The sequence below is a fragment of the Neurospora crassa genome, linkage group I (assembly GCF_000182925.2).
Source record: "Neurospora crassa OR74A linkage group I, whole genome shotgun sequence".
Lineage (NCBI taxonomy): Eukaryota > Fungi > Ascomycota > Sordariomycetes > Sordariales > Sordariaceae > Neurospora > Neurospora crassa.
In genome coordinates, this window is record NC_026501.1 from 3,201,943 (window position 1) to 3,214,880 (window position 12,938).

The following is a 12,938-nucleotide window of genomic DNA, read 5'->3' on the forward strand; positions in this document are numbered from 1 at the left end:
ACTTCACGAGCTATTTGAACAATCATTTGAATGCTGGAAACTGAGATACCTCTGGTTCATACCACGCTCTCTTATGTCCGTCCTGCTCACATCGGGCTGAGCTCATCGATGATCACAGTCATTCACAATTTGACCAATAAGCTGTTTTATGCCTTGATATGAAAAGAAGCCAATACTGATAGACAGGTCAAGTTGGAATTATCTACACGATGGATTCCTTTCGAGAAACGCTAGAAGCTGTTCAGAAGGTGCTGCAACCATACACCAGGCCTCGCGAGGAAGCCGCCCATATCAGACGGATCTTGACACTTCACCTCAGTTCGGGCTTGAAAGACGGAGCAACGCTGACAGAACCGTTGTCTCTCACCGAGTCAAGTGAAGTACCCTCCTACTCACAAGATACTAGAGGTCTGTATAGGGAATTCCTCGAAGCATTGCGCGCGAACATCAAAGCCCGCAAAGAATACCACACACTCTCACAAAAGCGCAGTCATCATGAGGTTTCTGTCCCTCAACCAACAGAAATACAGTCTAACTACCTTCTCAACCATCTTACCAACCTCAAAATACAAAAGAAGCAAGAGAAACTGTTAGTGGTCAAGAAAAACCTTGACCTCTTGAGGCAGAAGCCGGCGGCATCACCGGATTTCCTAGACCACCAGAAACTTTTCAGAGTTTGCAGACCGCTACCTGAGGTTCCAACCGAGATTATCAACTCTCTAGCGCTCGAGGAAACGTCGGAGAACATCACCGCATCTAGCAGTGTCCGGCTCGAGGACCTTGTAAAGACACTCGAACACCGTACCTTCCAAACGAAACTGTCACTTAAACAGGAAGAGACCCTCCTCGAGAACGCGAAATCCCACCCCTTCACCGTGCAGCCGGATGAAATCAACCCAGAAGCAAAGCTTCAAGCATTAAATGCCACTCGTACTGAGCTGATCAACTGGGTCGAGACCGAGCTAGGGAAAGCATCCGGAGAGGAAAAAGACGGAGGAGGAGAAAGGGCTGGACAAGATGACTTCCAAGTCCAACGGGACCAACAGCTCGCACACAAAACCCAACTCCTTAAGCAACAACTCACCAGCATCAAAGAAAAATACGCCGAGTATCTCTCCATGCGAAAAGCTCTCCTAGAGCTGGTCACCACCCAACTTCGCTCCCTACCGTCCCTTGATTTCCCCGCCATCACTGCCTTTTCCTCCTCTCCTTCAGCGGCATCTCCTGAGCGATCTTCAACACAAGCAGTAGCAGCAGCGGCAGCAGCAGAGGCGTCTACACCCGCTCCCATAATAGACCACCTTCTCACCCCAACCCTCACCCGCCTCCTCACCCTCTCTCACGAACATAAAGGCCTCATGGCTCACAAGGCCCACGTAACCACCCTCCTCACCAAGCAGCTGAGGGAAAACGCCCAGGTGCTGGATCACCTGGTGGAAGAAAGCCAGTTGATACCCGCCCACGCCACGGCAGTAGTAGTGCAGAAGAAGAAACAGGACGATGACCCCAACGCCATGATGTCATCGCGTCTAGTCAACCCGTGGGTATCAGCTGCCGACTCGGCCAAGATCGCAACTTTTGAGGTGGTAGTGGAGAAAATTGAGAAAGGGCAGATAGCGCTGGAGGGAGCAATTCGCATGCTAGGCGAGGCTGATCGGTTGTTGGGACGTGGGTTGCAGCAGCAGCAGCAGCAGCAACGACAGCAGCCGGTTAAAGCGGCTTGCGGAGAGGAGGAGGGTAATGATGATGATAATGATGGCGATGATGATGAGGTGGGCGAGGAATCTGACATATGGCTTGTCGAAGGGCAGAAATCGCTGAAAATCACAAATGCAACTGGTGGATCGGGACTTGGGACGAGATACGATGAGGGAGGCAGGAAGGGGAAGGAGACAATTGGTCACCGTGAGGGAGGGAGCTTGAGCATGTGGAATATGGTGGATGTGCATGTAGGACTAGAGAAGTCTGGGTAGAGGCAGCCATAACTATCGTGTGTTGCGACGGGAGACACCTCGGAACACAACTGGTGGGCGAGGTGCCAGGGATAAAAGACCATTGTCAAGCATTTGTCAAGAAAGAAGTCTAGGACTAGAAACACCAAAATATGACCTTGTAGTGCGATGTAAATGACCTGCCATTTTCTGTTGCCCAAACCGAAACTCCGAACCCAGTGATATGTCGCCTATCTTTGAACCATCTGCTTCTGTCGTACCCTTTCAGACTCTTTAAGCTTTGGCCGTTACCTCCCAGCCATGATACCCGATATCCGTAGCGCCAGGTCGAGTACGGACAGATGTTCGTCTGCGCCGTCCACCAGCCTCTTATCCACCTCCGAGAACACCATAACAATCTTGTTCTTCTGCACATCCGGGATCATCTCGTCGAAAACCACCGCCTGGTAGAGCTGCGTCATGGTCTGCCCAGCGCTCCAACCATCCGCCACCATTTCCTCGACCACCTTGGCAACCGCAGGGTACGTATCCACCCCAGCGCGGGGCCGCATCGCTTCGAGTAACCTCTGAATGGTATCGTCCGGGATAACACCAGCGATATCCTCCACGACCTTGACCGTAACCAATTTGGCGTCCACTTCCATCTCGTCGTCGCCTTCGGTTTCTTTTTGCTCCCCGTCTTTAGCTGTGGCTGCCACGGCACCAACTAGCCTTGCCGCACTCTGCAAATACGTAATCGCCTTTCTCAAATCGCCCTCGCTGCACTTGATCAGCGCATCGACAGCTCCCTCTTCTAGCCCGACACCCTCGAGCTGAGCAATCTCCTCCAGCCTCTTCTTGGCGTTCCCCTGGTCGAGGCTCTTGAACCGAAACTTGCTGCAACGACTCGCCAACGGATCGATAATGCGAGTGACGTAGTTACATATAAGACAGAAGCGGGTGATCTTCGAATACGTCTCCATAGTGCGGCGCAGTGCGCTCTGGGCGTCTTGCGTCATGCTGTCGGCCTCGTCGAGGATGATAAGCTTGAAGGGCGGACATGGGTAGCGCGCCTTGTAAGCCGCGGAGGGATTGGTAAGCTGCATGCGAGCAAAGTCTTTGACCTTTTCGCGGACGATGGAGATACCACGCTCATCGGAGGCGTTGAGCTCTAGGACGCGGGACTTGATGAGTTCGGGGCCGTAGAGCTCCTTGGCGAGAGCAAGGATGGTCGAGGTCTTGCCCGTTCCTGGAGGGCCGTAGAAGAGCATGTGTGGGAGCTGGAGGGTTGACGACACAGGTCAGTGGCTGTCCAAATTTGACTTGAGAGAGACACGAAGGGGAAATAAGCAGGTTTGACAAACGTTGGAAGCCTGTAATGTTCTTTGGAGGACGGTAATGGTGTGATCTTGGGCTGTGACATCACTGAGGGTCTTTGGACGGCTGTCGAGGAAGTCGTCAGAGGTTAGCTGGTTGAACTGCCGGCATTGAACTTGACCACCCTTGCATGACATACTATTTCTCTACCCATGGTTGCGCCCTGGGAGTTTCCTTTGTCTGTTTTTCCGGGTTTGGAGTGCCATTTGCAGCGGCCGCCTTCCTGGCCTTAATGTCGAAAAAGCTTGCCATGATAGGAATAGATCTTGGCCAGCAAAGTTGCGAAGGGTACGTTTTCCTGAATGTCAAGAAAAGAGAGAACGTGGGTACTGGGTGAGCGTCTCGCTGTCGTCAATCAAGGTGTCGCAACAATCTATTGTTGAGGGGAGCTCGTAATAGAATGGTGATAGTAAAGTAGAACTCCAAGCAGCACTTTACGCGATCACAGGAAGAGAGACCGCGTCTGGCGCGTTTCCTTTTGTGGAGCCGCTTCAATTAAAGTGGATCTCGCAAGACCCTAGCTCCTAGCCCCCTCCCACCCGGGGCCGTCCGCTACCTGGGTAGAGCTCCGAATGTTGGGTTTTGTCCCGTCGGTGCCTGGAGCTTCTCCACGTCCAACAACAAGGCGGACTGCCCTGGACACGGAGACGGGACCGGGGAGCCGGGCAGCCGGGGATCCAGGGCTCCCTCTTTCCAACTTGCTTCTGTATTCTCCCGAAAATCATACATTTCCGTTTTACCACACATGTTGATTTTACAACGTAGTGACAATGGATGCGGGGTTCGAATCATGGACCTCCGATGTCGTCAACGCTGGGACATATGAAAGCTCAAACAGGTATATCAATCACCCTGCCCGCTTCCGTCTTCCATGTTTATGCCCTGTCGTGTGGTAAGGCATCGCACTGTAAGCTCCAGTCTCGTACGGTATTCCACTTCTGGCATTTCGTTGCTGCAACCCACCTGCATCTTGCACTTGCAAATGCGGGGCGGCTACCCTTGAAAATGGTATGTAGCAGCCCACCACCAGGTGCCCCAAGTTGTCGGGATGTGACTGATTGACACTGCTTCACACTAAAAAGTACCTGAACTGGTATGTGGAATAAAAGAATGAATGGAAACGGAACCCTCCATGTTGCTTTCGTTGATATTGATCGATGCTGATTACGCACGCACGAGGATACCTTCGGCAGCGTATAATATACACGGCACGTACAAGTAGTCAGAGACGCTTTCATCCTTCGTTCTTTGGTTGCCACCTCGAAGTAGAGATAGACTGTCATTGATTGCTTTGAGAAGCAAAAAACAAAAAAGCAAATACAAGTTTGACCAACGCTGGAAAGGTTGTAATTACACACAACAGTACCTACCTCTACCTTGCAAGTTTACATAGTACGTTGTGCATTACTGAGTGCACCAATCGCTTGCTTGCCTTGGATTTATTCACTCAGTTCCTTTCGTTTGAACTCTGCCCTGCCCCGCACTCAACCTTACCACTTCCTCTTCTTGCCTGAACTCAGCTTGGTGTTGTCGTCTCGCTCGCTACTTCTCACCTCAACCACCGACTGCTACCTGAATGGGAAACAGAAAATACAACTTAAGCCATCACTCATCATTCCTCCAACAAAACATCCGCATAACGAAGACTTGGCCTTACTACCTTGTCGGCAGCTACCCGGCCATTTAATCTCCAGAGTAATTCCTTCATCGACCACTTCGCACGACTTGTCCGCCAGTGTTTTTCTTCACGTCGCCCAATCACGGTCCCCGCCAAACTGCCTACTGTTTACTACTACTTTGCCCGTGGGGTCGACGTTCGCGATTTCGAGTGGTCCATTCCACCCTCCATCTTCCACCAAGACTTGGTGAGCTCCAAGTCAGAAACCATGGACCAATCTGTATTTCGCATCACCAAGGTTCGTTTGTCAACATATCGCATTATTCCCAGTCCCGGCACCAGGAATCATGTCCACTATGCAAGAGCCGCAATACTGGCTGGCATATGCTAAGTTGATTGTTGTTAACGATAGGAGCTGAGCGACCTTCAGAAGGACTCTGACCTGTGTAAGCCTGTGCATCGTGTTTCCTGCCCACTTTACCAATGACTGACATCACGCTGTGGTAGCTCTTGCTGTCGCCTGCCGCGATGTCGATGTTCGCAATGTCAAGGCAATGATCATCGGACCGCACGAGACACCCTACGAGTTCGGCTTCTTCGAGGTACTGGTGATTATGTGTGGTCTGAGAGGGATCTGATTCTCGCTGACTGTCCGATAGTTTGCTTTCGTCTTCAATAAGGATTATCCTAGGAGGTCACCTCAGGTTCAAGCTACAACCACGAACGACGGTCGCACCCGGTTCAACCCAAATATCTACGCCAATGGCAAAGTCTGCCTGTAAGTCTGGCGTCACCTGGCTCGACTAAAACTGTTTCGATACTAACCCGACATCAGATCGATATTGGGGTAAAATCACTGTCCCTCCAACAAAAATCCGCACGATCAGGTTTCGGGGCTAACATGGCACAGAACATGGCGCGGGGAGCGTGGAGAACAGTGGTCTGCTGCCCAAGGCCTCGAGTCCATTCTATTGTCCATCCAAAGCTTAATGTCCATGAACCCCTACGAAAATGAGCCGGGTTTTGAAGATGCAAAGGAGGCTCAAGACCAGAAGAACCAGAAGGATTACATACAAAAGGTGATTAGAGGTTTTGCGCCATGTCGAAGTGTAAGCTAATATCTGCCTAGATTCGCCACGAGACGATCCGCATCTCTGTCGTCCATCGTCTGGAGGAGTACCTAGGCATCAACCCCGATGGCACATTTGCGCCAACAAGTGTCAGCGGGGAGATCGCTTCACTGGGCTCAGGTGAGAGCGACATGGATATTCTTGACGAGGAATCTAGCGTCCCATTCGAGCCTTTCAAAGACCTTTGCAAGCGACGATTTCTCTGGTATTACGACTCCTACTTGGCTGCCGTCGAGAAGGGCAAGTCAGAGGTTAAGGACAACCAGTCATTCGTCAGAATGCCCTTTGAAAGCCTTGGCAACGGCATGGAGGGTAAGTTTAATTACACGGAGCTGGAGAAGAGACTCAAGGTTATTAAGGCAGCCCTCGACGCCGAGACCGAGGGATGGGCCGCAGAAGGATTGCAAGCTAAGGCCCAGGAAACTACGGTCGCCGTCAACCTGCAGAGGCAGTTTGAGCAGGTTGTGGAGCACTTCAAACGCAGGGATCTGGCGCACAGCATCGAACTCGAAGACGGCAATCCCTTCGTCTGGCTAGTGACATACTTCGGTAAACCCATGACGAACCTGGACGGTGGCCTGTTCCGAATCAGGCTTTGCTTCAGTGCACGGTTTCCCGAGGAGCAACCTCGGGCAAGGTTCGAAACCAAGATCTTTCATCATCGTATTGCCGCGGACGGCACACCCTGCTACTTTGCGCCGCAGAACCGCCGTGAGGATGTCAGGACGCACCTCGAAGCCATCATTGATGCTCTTGAAGAGGAGAGTCCCCCTTATGATCCGCGAACTCTAGTCAACCCCGAGGCGTTCAAGTTGTTCTGGGGCTCAGCCGATGACCGAAAGATGTACAATCGGCGTCTTCGCCGGTCTGTTCAACAGTCAATGGAGTAAGATACCATTTTTGGTGACTAAAGGTGACTAAAGTAAACAGTTTTTCAAATGCTAACATTATAATTAGGGAATTCTAACACAACGGTTGACGGCAGCGTTGGAAGTGTCCCAGGGGTGTTTGAAGTTATCTGCGCATCTTTGCATGGCTAGCATGGGTTCTGCTTTCTCTCAAGAACTTTCTGTGGCGTTGGTAAACCAATAAGGGTGTGGAAATATCCAGGGTTCAAAGGACGGGACAAGGTGTCTAACAGACAGGGTCGATTTTTACACATGATGATTTCGCATGCAAAAACGTATTCGGTATTGCGTCTGGCTGGTGGTTAAAGCGTGAAAGACAACGAGCCTAGCTGTTACTTTTATTCCAAAATAATAGCGAATTGTAGCGTAGCGAACAGAGGCAGGCCGAATGGTATGAAGAGGGTGCGTATGAGTAGCTCACAGATTTGGTCTGTTACAGGTAGATAGGTCGTTTAGATCTCTTCCATGCTTTGATTGTCCGTTCCCACTTCATATCAACTAAATCTTCAACCGAAGGGGGGGAAACCTGTGAGCGAGAGAAAAACGACGTTGCTTCACACCGAGAAGAATCAGCCGAAGAAGAATCAGGTAGGTAGGGTTCATACGGGGAGAAGCATGAATATAAGTTTTTGATTGAAAACCGAGAAGCCAAACAGAAAGGTCGCTCTGCCTATAGTTAAGTAGATAAAATAGTAGTAAAAACCTCGATGAAGAAGAAAAGGAGGAGTAGTAAAGCTCCTCCTCCTACTCCCCTGAAAGGAAGCCAAGAGGGACCCAATGATATCAAACAACGATGCCCGACAAAAAAGAGAGAGAGGAACAATCACCACTTCCCCACCGCCAGCCGGCGGGGTTTTACTAAAATCCTCTCCTCCTCCTCCTCTTCCATTTCCCGAAAAAAAACAACCAAAACAATATGGTAGGTGAGGTAGGAGCTCATGCAGTGCTCATGCAGTGCCAGTAGTCACCCCATTGTTTGGCCTGCCCCAGCCGGAATTCCGCCATTCCTTCCTCGGCCCTCCTCCCTGTTGCTGCTGCCCATTGTGATTATGCAGCCCACTCGTCGTCGATCCCCCATTACGATTATAGTCACCGCCGCCGCCGCCTGGGGCCCCATCCCCTCCTCCAACTCCTACCGCGTTTCCACCCTGTCCTCCTACACCTGGTCCTCCTCCACCGCTGCCGGCGAGAGCAGCGGCGGCTACGTGTTCAGGTGCGGGACCGTACGGAATAGGCTGTTGTTGTGGTCCACCAGGACCACCACCGTCTCCATGTGATTGTGAGAGTGGATGTGGTCCCATCCCTCCACCAGGTCCCCCACGCTTTTGTGGTGACACGGCTCCTCCGGGGCCTCCCGTCCGATCTACCATTCCTCCTCCGTTGTTGCCTCCACTACCACCACCGCCCCCACCACCACCACCACCACTAGTGGGGCCAGGGCCGAGGTACGCCGCGTTCTCGGTTACCGTCCGGACGCTAGTCTCCTGCTGCCATGACGTCGGGTCGGACTCAACCCTTCGCGGCGGTGGCCGGCTGGGGTTCTCGTGCCGGCCGACGATCTCGACAACATCGGCGTACTGTCGCGAGCCGAAACCACCAGTATTCCGTTCAGAGTACCGTTTGAGAATTTCCTTAGTGGTGAGCTCTCCGTCAAGGAAGGCGGGGTCGCTGATGTATTGTACTAATTCATCGGGAACCTGGAACGCACATGTGTGTTAGTCAAATGTTGCAATAAACTGAACGAAAAGAGTGACAAAACTTACCAAACACATCTCTTCAATATTTGCTATTAGAACCTCGACAGCCTCAATCGCATACATTGGGTCGCTACCCAACGTGGACGTCGCAGTTCTGTCAAACAACACGTTTGGCGCAATGACGGTTGCCAAATTCTTGATGTCCATCTTGGAGCCTGATTCTTCGTCGACCTGGTGAAACGATCCAGCCCACTTAAGGAAACAGAACAGTATCTCCATCGAATCGCGGTGACACTTGGGCATCAGACAGCATATCAGGTGGAGACACTGCCTCTTCTTGTCCTCGTCCGAGATCTTCGCGGCTGCCAGCCAAAGTCGGTAAAGCTTCTGGGTCATAAGCGGATCGGGCAGCTCTCGGAGGTATCGTTTTAGCAAGGCAGCCACCTGAACGACGTTGTTACCGCTGAGGTCCACGTTCCCTTCCTTGTCGATCTTCTCAACAAGCTCACCCAGCTTCTTGATATTGCCGTTCTTTCTGAAGACGCCTTCAACCGAAAGGTCCATTTGCCTCATGAGAGATAGGATGTCGTCAATGACTGCCGGGATCCTAAGCGTCCCGGGCCCCACGCCGTCTGTGGACTCAGCTCCATCCCGTTCGATAATAGCTTCCAGGGGTACGCCGAACACACCCTTCTTCTTTCGTCCGTCTTTTTGAAAGGCTTTACCGATATTCTTCCAGAAGTTGGGCGTTTTCCGTGTTTCGATAAGTCCGATCAGTTCTACCAGGGTAAATTCACCTTCCACCATTGGAGCCATGGTGACGACGGCAAGATGTCGGATGATGAAATATTCCAAAGCAGAGAGTTCGGAGAAGTATCTCCTACCAACACGCTGAGGCGATGGTTCACCAGCAGCACGCGGGTCCCCACCCTTGCTGTCGGAATAGCTTCGCTTGTGTCCACTGCCTGATGACGCACCGCCAAATGAGGGCTCAGTGGCCGGAGAACGCAACAGCTCATGCCTACTAGGCGGACCTGTTCGTTGTTCTCGTGCCTGCTCAGCAGCAACAATCCGAGGAATGTCCGCAAGGGTGAGGGCATCCTGATTAGGCAGCATCATATCGTGGTCGTCCCCGGGTCCCATATCCTCCTCGATTCGCATTCTCCTGCCATTAGCTGGTCCACCATCGATGCCTGAACCAGGCCCGGACCCGGGCTGCGCACTGCTACTCTCGGGTCCATCCATAATTCGGGACGTCCTGGCTTTCCTAAAGCTTGAGGAGAGGTGCTTATCCAAGCGAGTGCTCTTCAGCCTCTTGACATCATTAAGAGCGCTCTCATAGGACGATTCTCGATGATGTAGTGACTGATCGCCCCCGGGGAAACCTCTCTGTCTACCATCCATTAACGGACGGCCATCGCCTGCATCAATTCCATTGTGACCCCTTGCTTCAGCGGCGGACGGAAGCGCGCCGTGCATGCGTAGGATCTCCAATAACCTCGCCAATGCCACCTGGAGCAGGAACATATACTGCTGCAGCTTGGACACGCGTTCAAAGGGCGGTGCCTTATCCGAGCTGTACGTTTCGCAGTTGTTGCAAAAAATCTTGGAATCGTACAGGTTGAGTCGGGCATCTTGTAGACTCCGGCCGAGTTCTTTCTGGCAACGTGAGCAGTTGACACACGTGATATGCCACCTCTTGTCGCCGCTCTTTGCACACTCGTCCTCAATGGGCTTTTTGCAGAGGGTACACGAGTCCGAGTCCGAGGCCGAGAGGCGAGCCATGCCGGACGTTAGCTGCAGCGTCGTCGTCGAGTTATCTTCGGTCTTTAGCGCCTCAAGATCATTGAGCTCATCCAGAAACCCATCGAGACCATCGGCGGTGTCGCGCTCCTTCTCGATCCGCAATGCCCCTTGTAAGCAGATTCGAATAAGGAGCTTCAGGTAATGGGCTAAACCAGTAACGAGTGTTAACAGTTCTTGGGTAACACCGAGCTTACGGGCACCCTTATCCTGTGTTTTAGAGAGTAGCGAAAAGAATGCTACGATCTTCTTGCACAGAAGCTTGGCTTCTCTTCCATACATTAGGCCTATAATTCATTAGCCACCATCATCATCAGCGTTTCGGGGATGCGCTCAAGCATCCTGGGGGATTTTCTCACCTGTCATATCTAGCCGTTCCATGGTAGCGTCAAGCCTATCCGCTGAGTGGAACAATATATCAACGTGCCATATGAACTTTTTAGCTACCATGACACCGTCGACATATGCTCCATTGCTCACGTGGAGAAGCATATCGGATATGCAAGCCGCCGACGACTCTTCGAAAGTCGAAAGCACACTCCAAATACGGTAGACCTTCTCCTCCATGCGTTCCTCTTCGTCCCGAACTAGTTCACGGCCAGCAGGGTCATCTGGCACCGGCCCGAGAGCTTTCTGTGGGGGATTTAACCTGACGTTCCAGAACTTGTGAATCATGTAGCATTCCGGATGCCAGTGTTGATTTTGACCGTTTCGGAATATCTCGACAAACTGCTTGAGGATGGCAGTCTGGCAGCCACTGCAACGTTGGGCGTACTGTGTCGAATAGTGGTAATGGCAGTAAACATGTCCATCATGCTCGTAGTAGCTATCCTGAGCGCCAAAGACAGTCGGGCAAAGCGAGCAGGTAAAGTGGTCGACGTGGTATTTGCGATCGAGGGCCGTGATGTAAGAGCCCCGAAGAGCACCGCCACACTGGTAACACAGCAGGCCTAACCTGCGAAAGTAATCCGTCTCGCAGAGCGGATACTGACCCTCGCCGTTGTTGTCGTCGGCTGGGAAGAACTTGGAAGCCACAATTTGACCGCAGTCCTGCACATGAGCTGGTTAGCCACAAAGTCCACAACGGGCGGCTGAAACAGGCACTCACGCGACACTTGAAGCAATCCAAATGAAAGGTCCCATCGAGTGCGCGAACAAACTGGCCCGTCAAAGGTTCACCACATTTCTTGCACACTCGCACTTGTCCGCTAGCTGTCCTCGACCCCTTTGGCTTCGACCGGTTCTTCTCCCCACTGCGTCTTGATTCGAGATCTGTAGCATCGGCGGCGCTCAGCGCAGGCGATCCTGGAATGCGAGTCAAGTGGGCATTTGTAGGGGCGCCGTTTTGTGATATCGTTGGTGTGATATCAAGATGCTCGTCCTCTCGCCGATGCGCAACTTCACCTTGTGGGTGCCCCTGGGGATGTCCATGGGTGTATTCGCGGTCGCCTACGGGGCCGCCGCCGTAGTCTGAGCTGGCCATCTCGATGTCGGTCTTGGACCCTTGATGTAGTTCGAAACCCCAAGCTCTTAAAATGTTTCAATGTATTTTCCAAAGAGGGGCGAGCAGCGATCGCGAACGCGGCGGATTATGGATGTAGGTTGGCAGACAAAGGCGCGTACGTCCACATCAAGCGGGGGCTCAAGCCGAGTTGGTCGAGACGAAAGGGATACGGCAAACTAAATGCCAGATGTCGCAAAACGACACCGCAACAGCCGCAGTCGAGGGTTTGCCAGTCGGTCTATAGTCGTGCGCGTAACTGCCTAGCGCGCTGTTCTGGCGAGCCCGACAGTTAGGGGTTAGTTGCGACTGGAGGGATGAAGGGCTTTGGTGTTGGCCGCCTCGATGGAGACACGGCGTGGATGGTTGTTGTCGACGTGAACTCAATGGTGTCGAGAGGTAGAAGGGGATAGTAGTTTGATGACCCGGGCCGGTGTAGCGGACAGGGGCTTGGAAAGCGTTCGTGGTCGTTGATTATGAACTCGGGCGCCGGCCCAGTGTGTTCAGTCAGGCCTGGGCAAGCAAGGATCGGGCAATCGTCAGTCGGTCGGGAAAAGGGCGTCGACGGCCACGGGGTGAAGATGGATATATGGGGTCGAGCTGGTCGAACTCGAATCACGATCACGGCGCGCTGAGTGCAGTCGGCGCCAATCAGTCGGCGGCGGTGGTATAAGCGGTGGACGGTGACCGTATCGGTGGACAAGTGGACGTAACGGTGGACGGGGGACGGGATTGCGATGGCTGGCGAGACGGGACGCCCGACTGAGTGCCTCTCTGCTGCTGCTGCTGCTTGTACACGAAGTGTATCGAGATGTCGGGGCGCTAAGGTCGGGGTTTGGCGAGGCGGCGGCCACAAGGGCGTGGAGGTGGCCGGGGGGAGGACGGTCGATTGGTAGCACTGGAGAAGGGAACCTGGGCTTGCGGTCGGGCGTGGTGTCGCCTGTACTTGGGCGGTCATAGAGGTAGTCCGCGG

The 12,938-nt window shown here is 52.8% G+C and overlaps 4 protein-coding genes across 5 annotated transcripts; 2 read left to right on the forward strand and 2 right to left on the reverse strand.

The window, feature by feature from the left end:
* Positions 1-209: 209 nt before the first annotated feature.
* On the forward strand, positions 210-2,136 carry NCU02686 (hypothetical protein; the record flags this gene model as incomplete). Its single annotated transcript, XM_960366.2, has 3 exons — positions 210-408; positions 523-782; positions 834-2,136. The coding sequence occupies 3 exons, from the start codon at positions 210-212 to the stop codon at positions 1,971-1,973; spliced, it is 1,599 nt and encodes a 532-aa protein (XP_965459.1). The 3' UTR covers positions 1,974-2,136.
* NCU02687 (activator 1 41 kDa subunit) lies at positions 2,039-3,735 on the reverse strand. Its single transcript, XM_960367.2, has 3 exons — positions 3,448-3,735; positions 3,296-3,374; positions 2,039-3,211 (listed from the first exon to the last, which is right to left on the reverse strand). Exons 1-3 carry the CDS (start codon positions 3,558-3,560, stop codon positions 2,240-2,242), a joined length of 1,164 nt encoding a protein of 387 aa, XP_965460.1. The 5' UTR covers positions 3,561-3,735; the 3' UTR covers positions 2,039-2,239.
* Positions 3,736-4,794: 1,059 nt separating this feature from the next.
* On the forward strand, positions 4,795-7,526 carry NCU02688. Of its 2 annotated transcripts, XM_011394700.1 has the most exons (8): positions 4,795-5,224; positions 5,339-5,372; positions 5,434-5,528; positions 5,586-5,704; positions 5,762-5,773; positions 5,837-6,005; positions 6,056-6,942; positions 7,014-7,526. In XM_011394700.1, the coding sequence occupies exons 1-8, from the start codon at positions 5,195-5,197 to the stop codon at positions 7,021-7,023; spliced, it is 1,356 nt and encodes a 451-aa protein (XP_011393002.1). In that variant the 5' UTR covers positions 4,795-5,194; the 3' UTR covers positions 7,024-7,526. The 2 variants fall into 2 exon arrangements, with proteins under 2 accessions (XP_011393002.1, XP_011393001.1); XM_011394699.1 differs by having other exon boundaries at positions 4,857-5,224; positions 6,056-7,526.
* A 41-nt stretch (positions 7,527-7,567) lies between these two features.
* Positions 7,568-12,918, reverse strand: amyc (amycelial). The gene is made up of 4 exons (XM_960369.3): positions 11,573-12,918; positions 10,824-11,514; positions 8,728-10,751; positions 7,568-8,661 (listed from the first exon to the last, which is right to left on the reverse strand). The coding sequence occupies exons 1-4, from the start codon at positions 11,945-11,947 to the stop codon at positions 7,912-7,914; spliced, it is 3,840 nt and encodes a 1,279-aa protein (XP_965462.3). The 5' UTR covers positions 11,948-12,918; the 3' UTR covers positions 7,568-7,911.
* Positions 12,919-12,938: the final 20 nt, after the last annotated feature.

Bases quoted from the DNA above. Each gene is read 5' to 3' on its own strand.
- NCU02687 (XM_960367.2), bottom strand. From the start codon at position 3,560: ATGGCAAGCTTTTTCGACATTAAGGCCAGGAAGGCGGCCGCTGCAAAT. The intron at 3,375-3,447 runs GTATGTCATGCA...CTTCCTCGACAG, and splicing joins CAACCATGGGTAGAGAAATA to CCGTCCAAAGACCCTCAGTG. The intron at 3,212-3,295 runs GTTTGTCAAACC...TCAACCCTCCAG, and splicing joins GAACATTACAGGCTTCCAAC to CTCCCACACATGCTCTTCTA.
- NCU02688 (XM_011394700.1), top strand. From the start codon at position 5,195: ATGGACCAATCTGTATTTCGCATCACCAAG. The intron at 5,529-5,585 runs GTACTGGTGATT...ACTGTCCGATAG, and splicing joins ACGAGTTCGGCTTCTTCGAG to TTTGCTTTCGTCTTCAATAA. The intron at 6,006-6,055 runs GTGATTAGAGGT...ATATCTGCCTAG, and splicing joins AGAAGGATTACATACAAAAG to ATTCGCCACGAGACGATCCG.
- amyc (XM_960369.3), bottom strand. From the start codon at position 11,947: ATGGCCAGCTCAGACTACGGCGGCGGCCCCGTAGGCGACCGCGAATAC. The intron at 11,515-11,572 runs GTGAGTGCCTGT...GCTCATGTGCAG, and splicing joins TGGATTGCTTCAAGTGTCGC to GACTGCGGTCAAATTGTGGC. The intron at 10,752-10,823 runs GTGAGAAAATCC...AATGAATTATAG, and splicing joins GGAACGGCTAGATATGACAG to GCCTAATGTATGGAAGAGAA.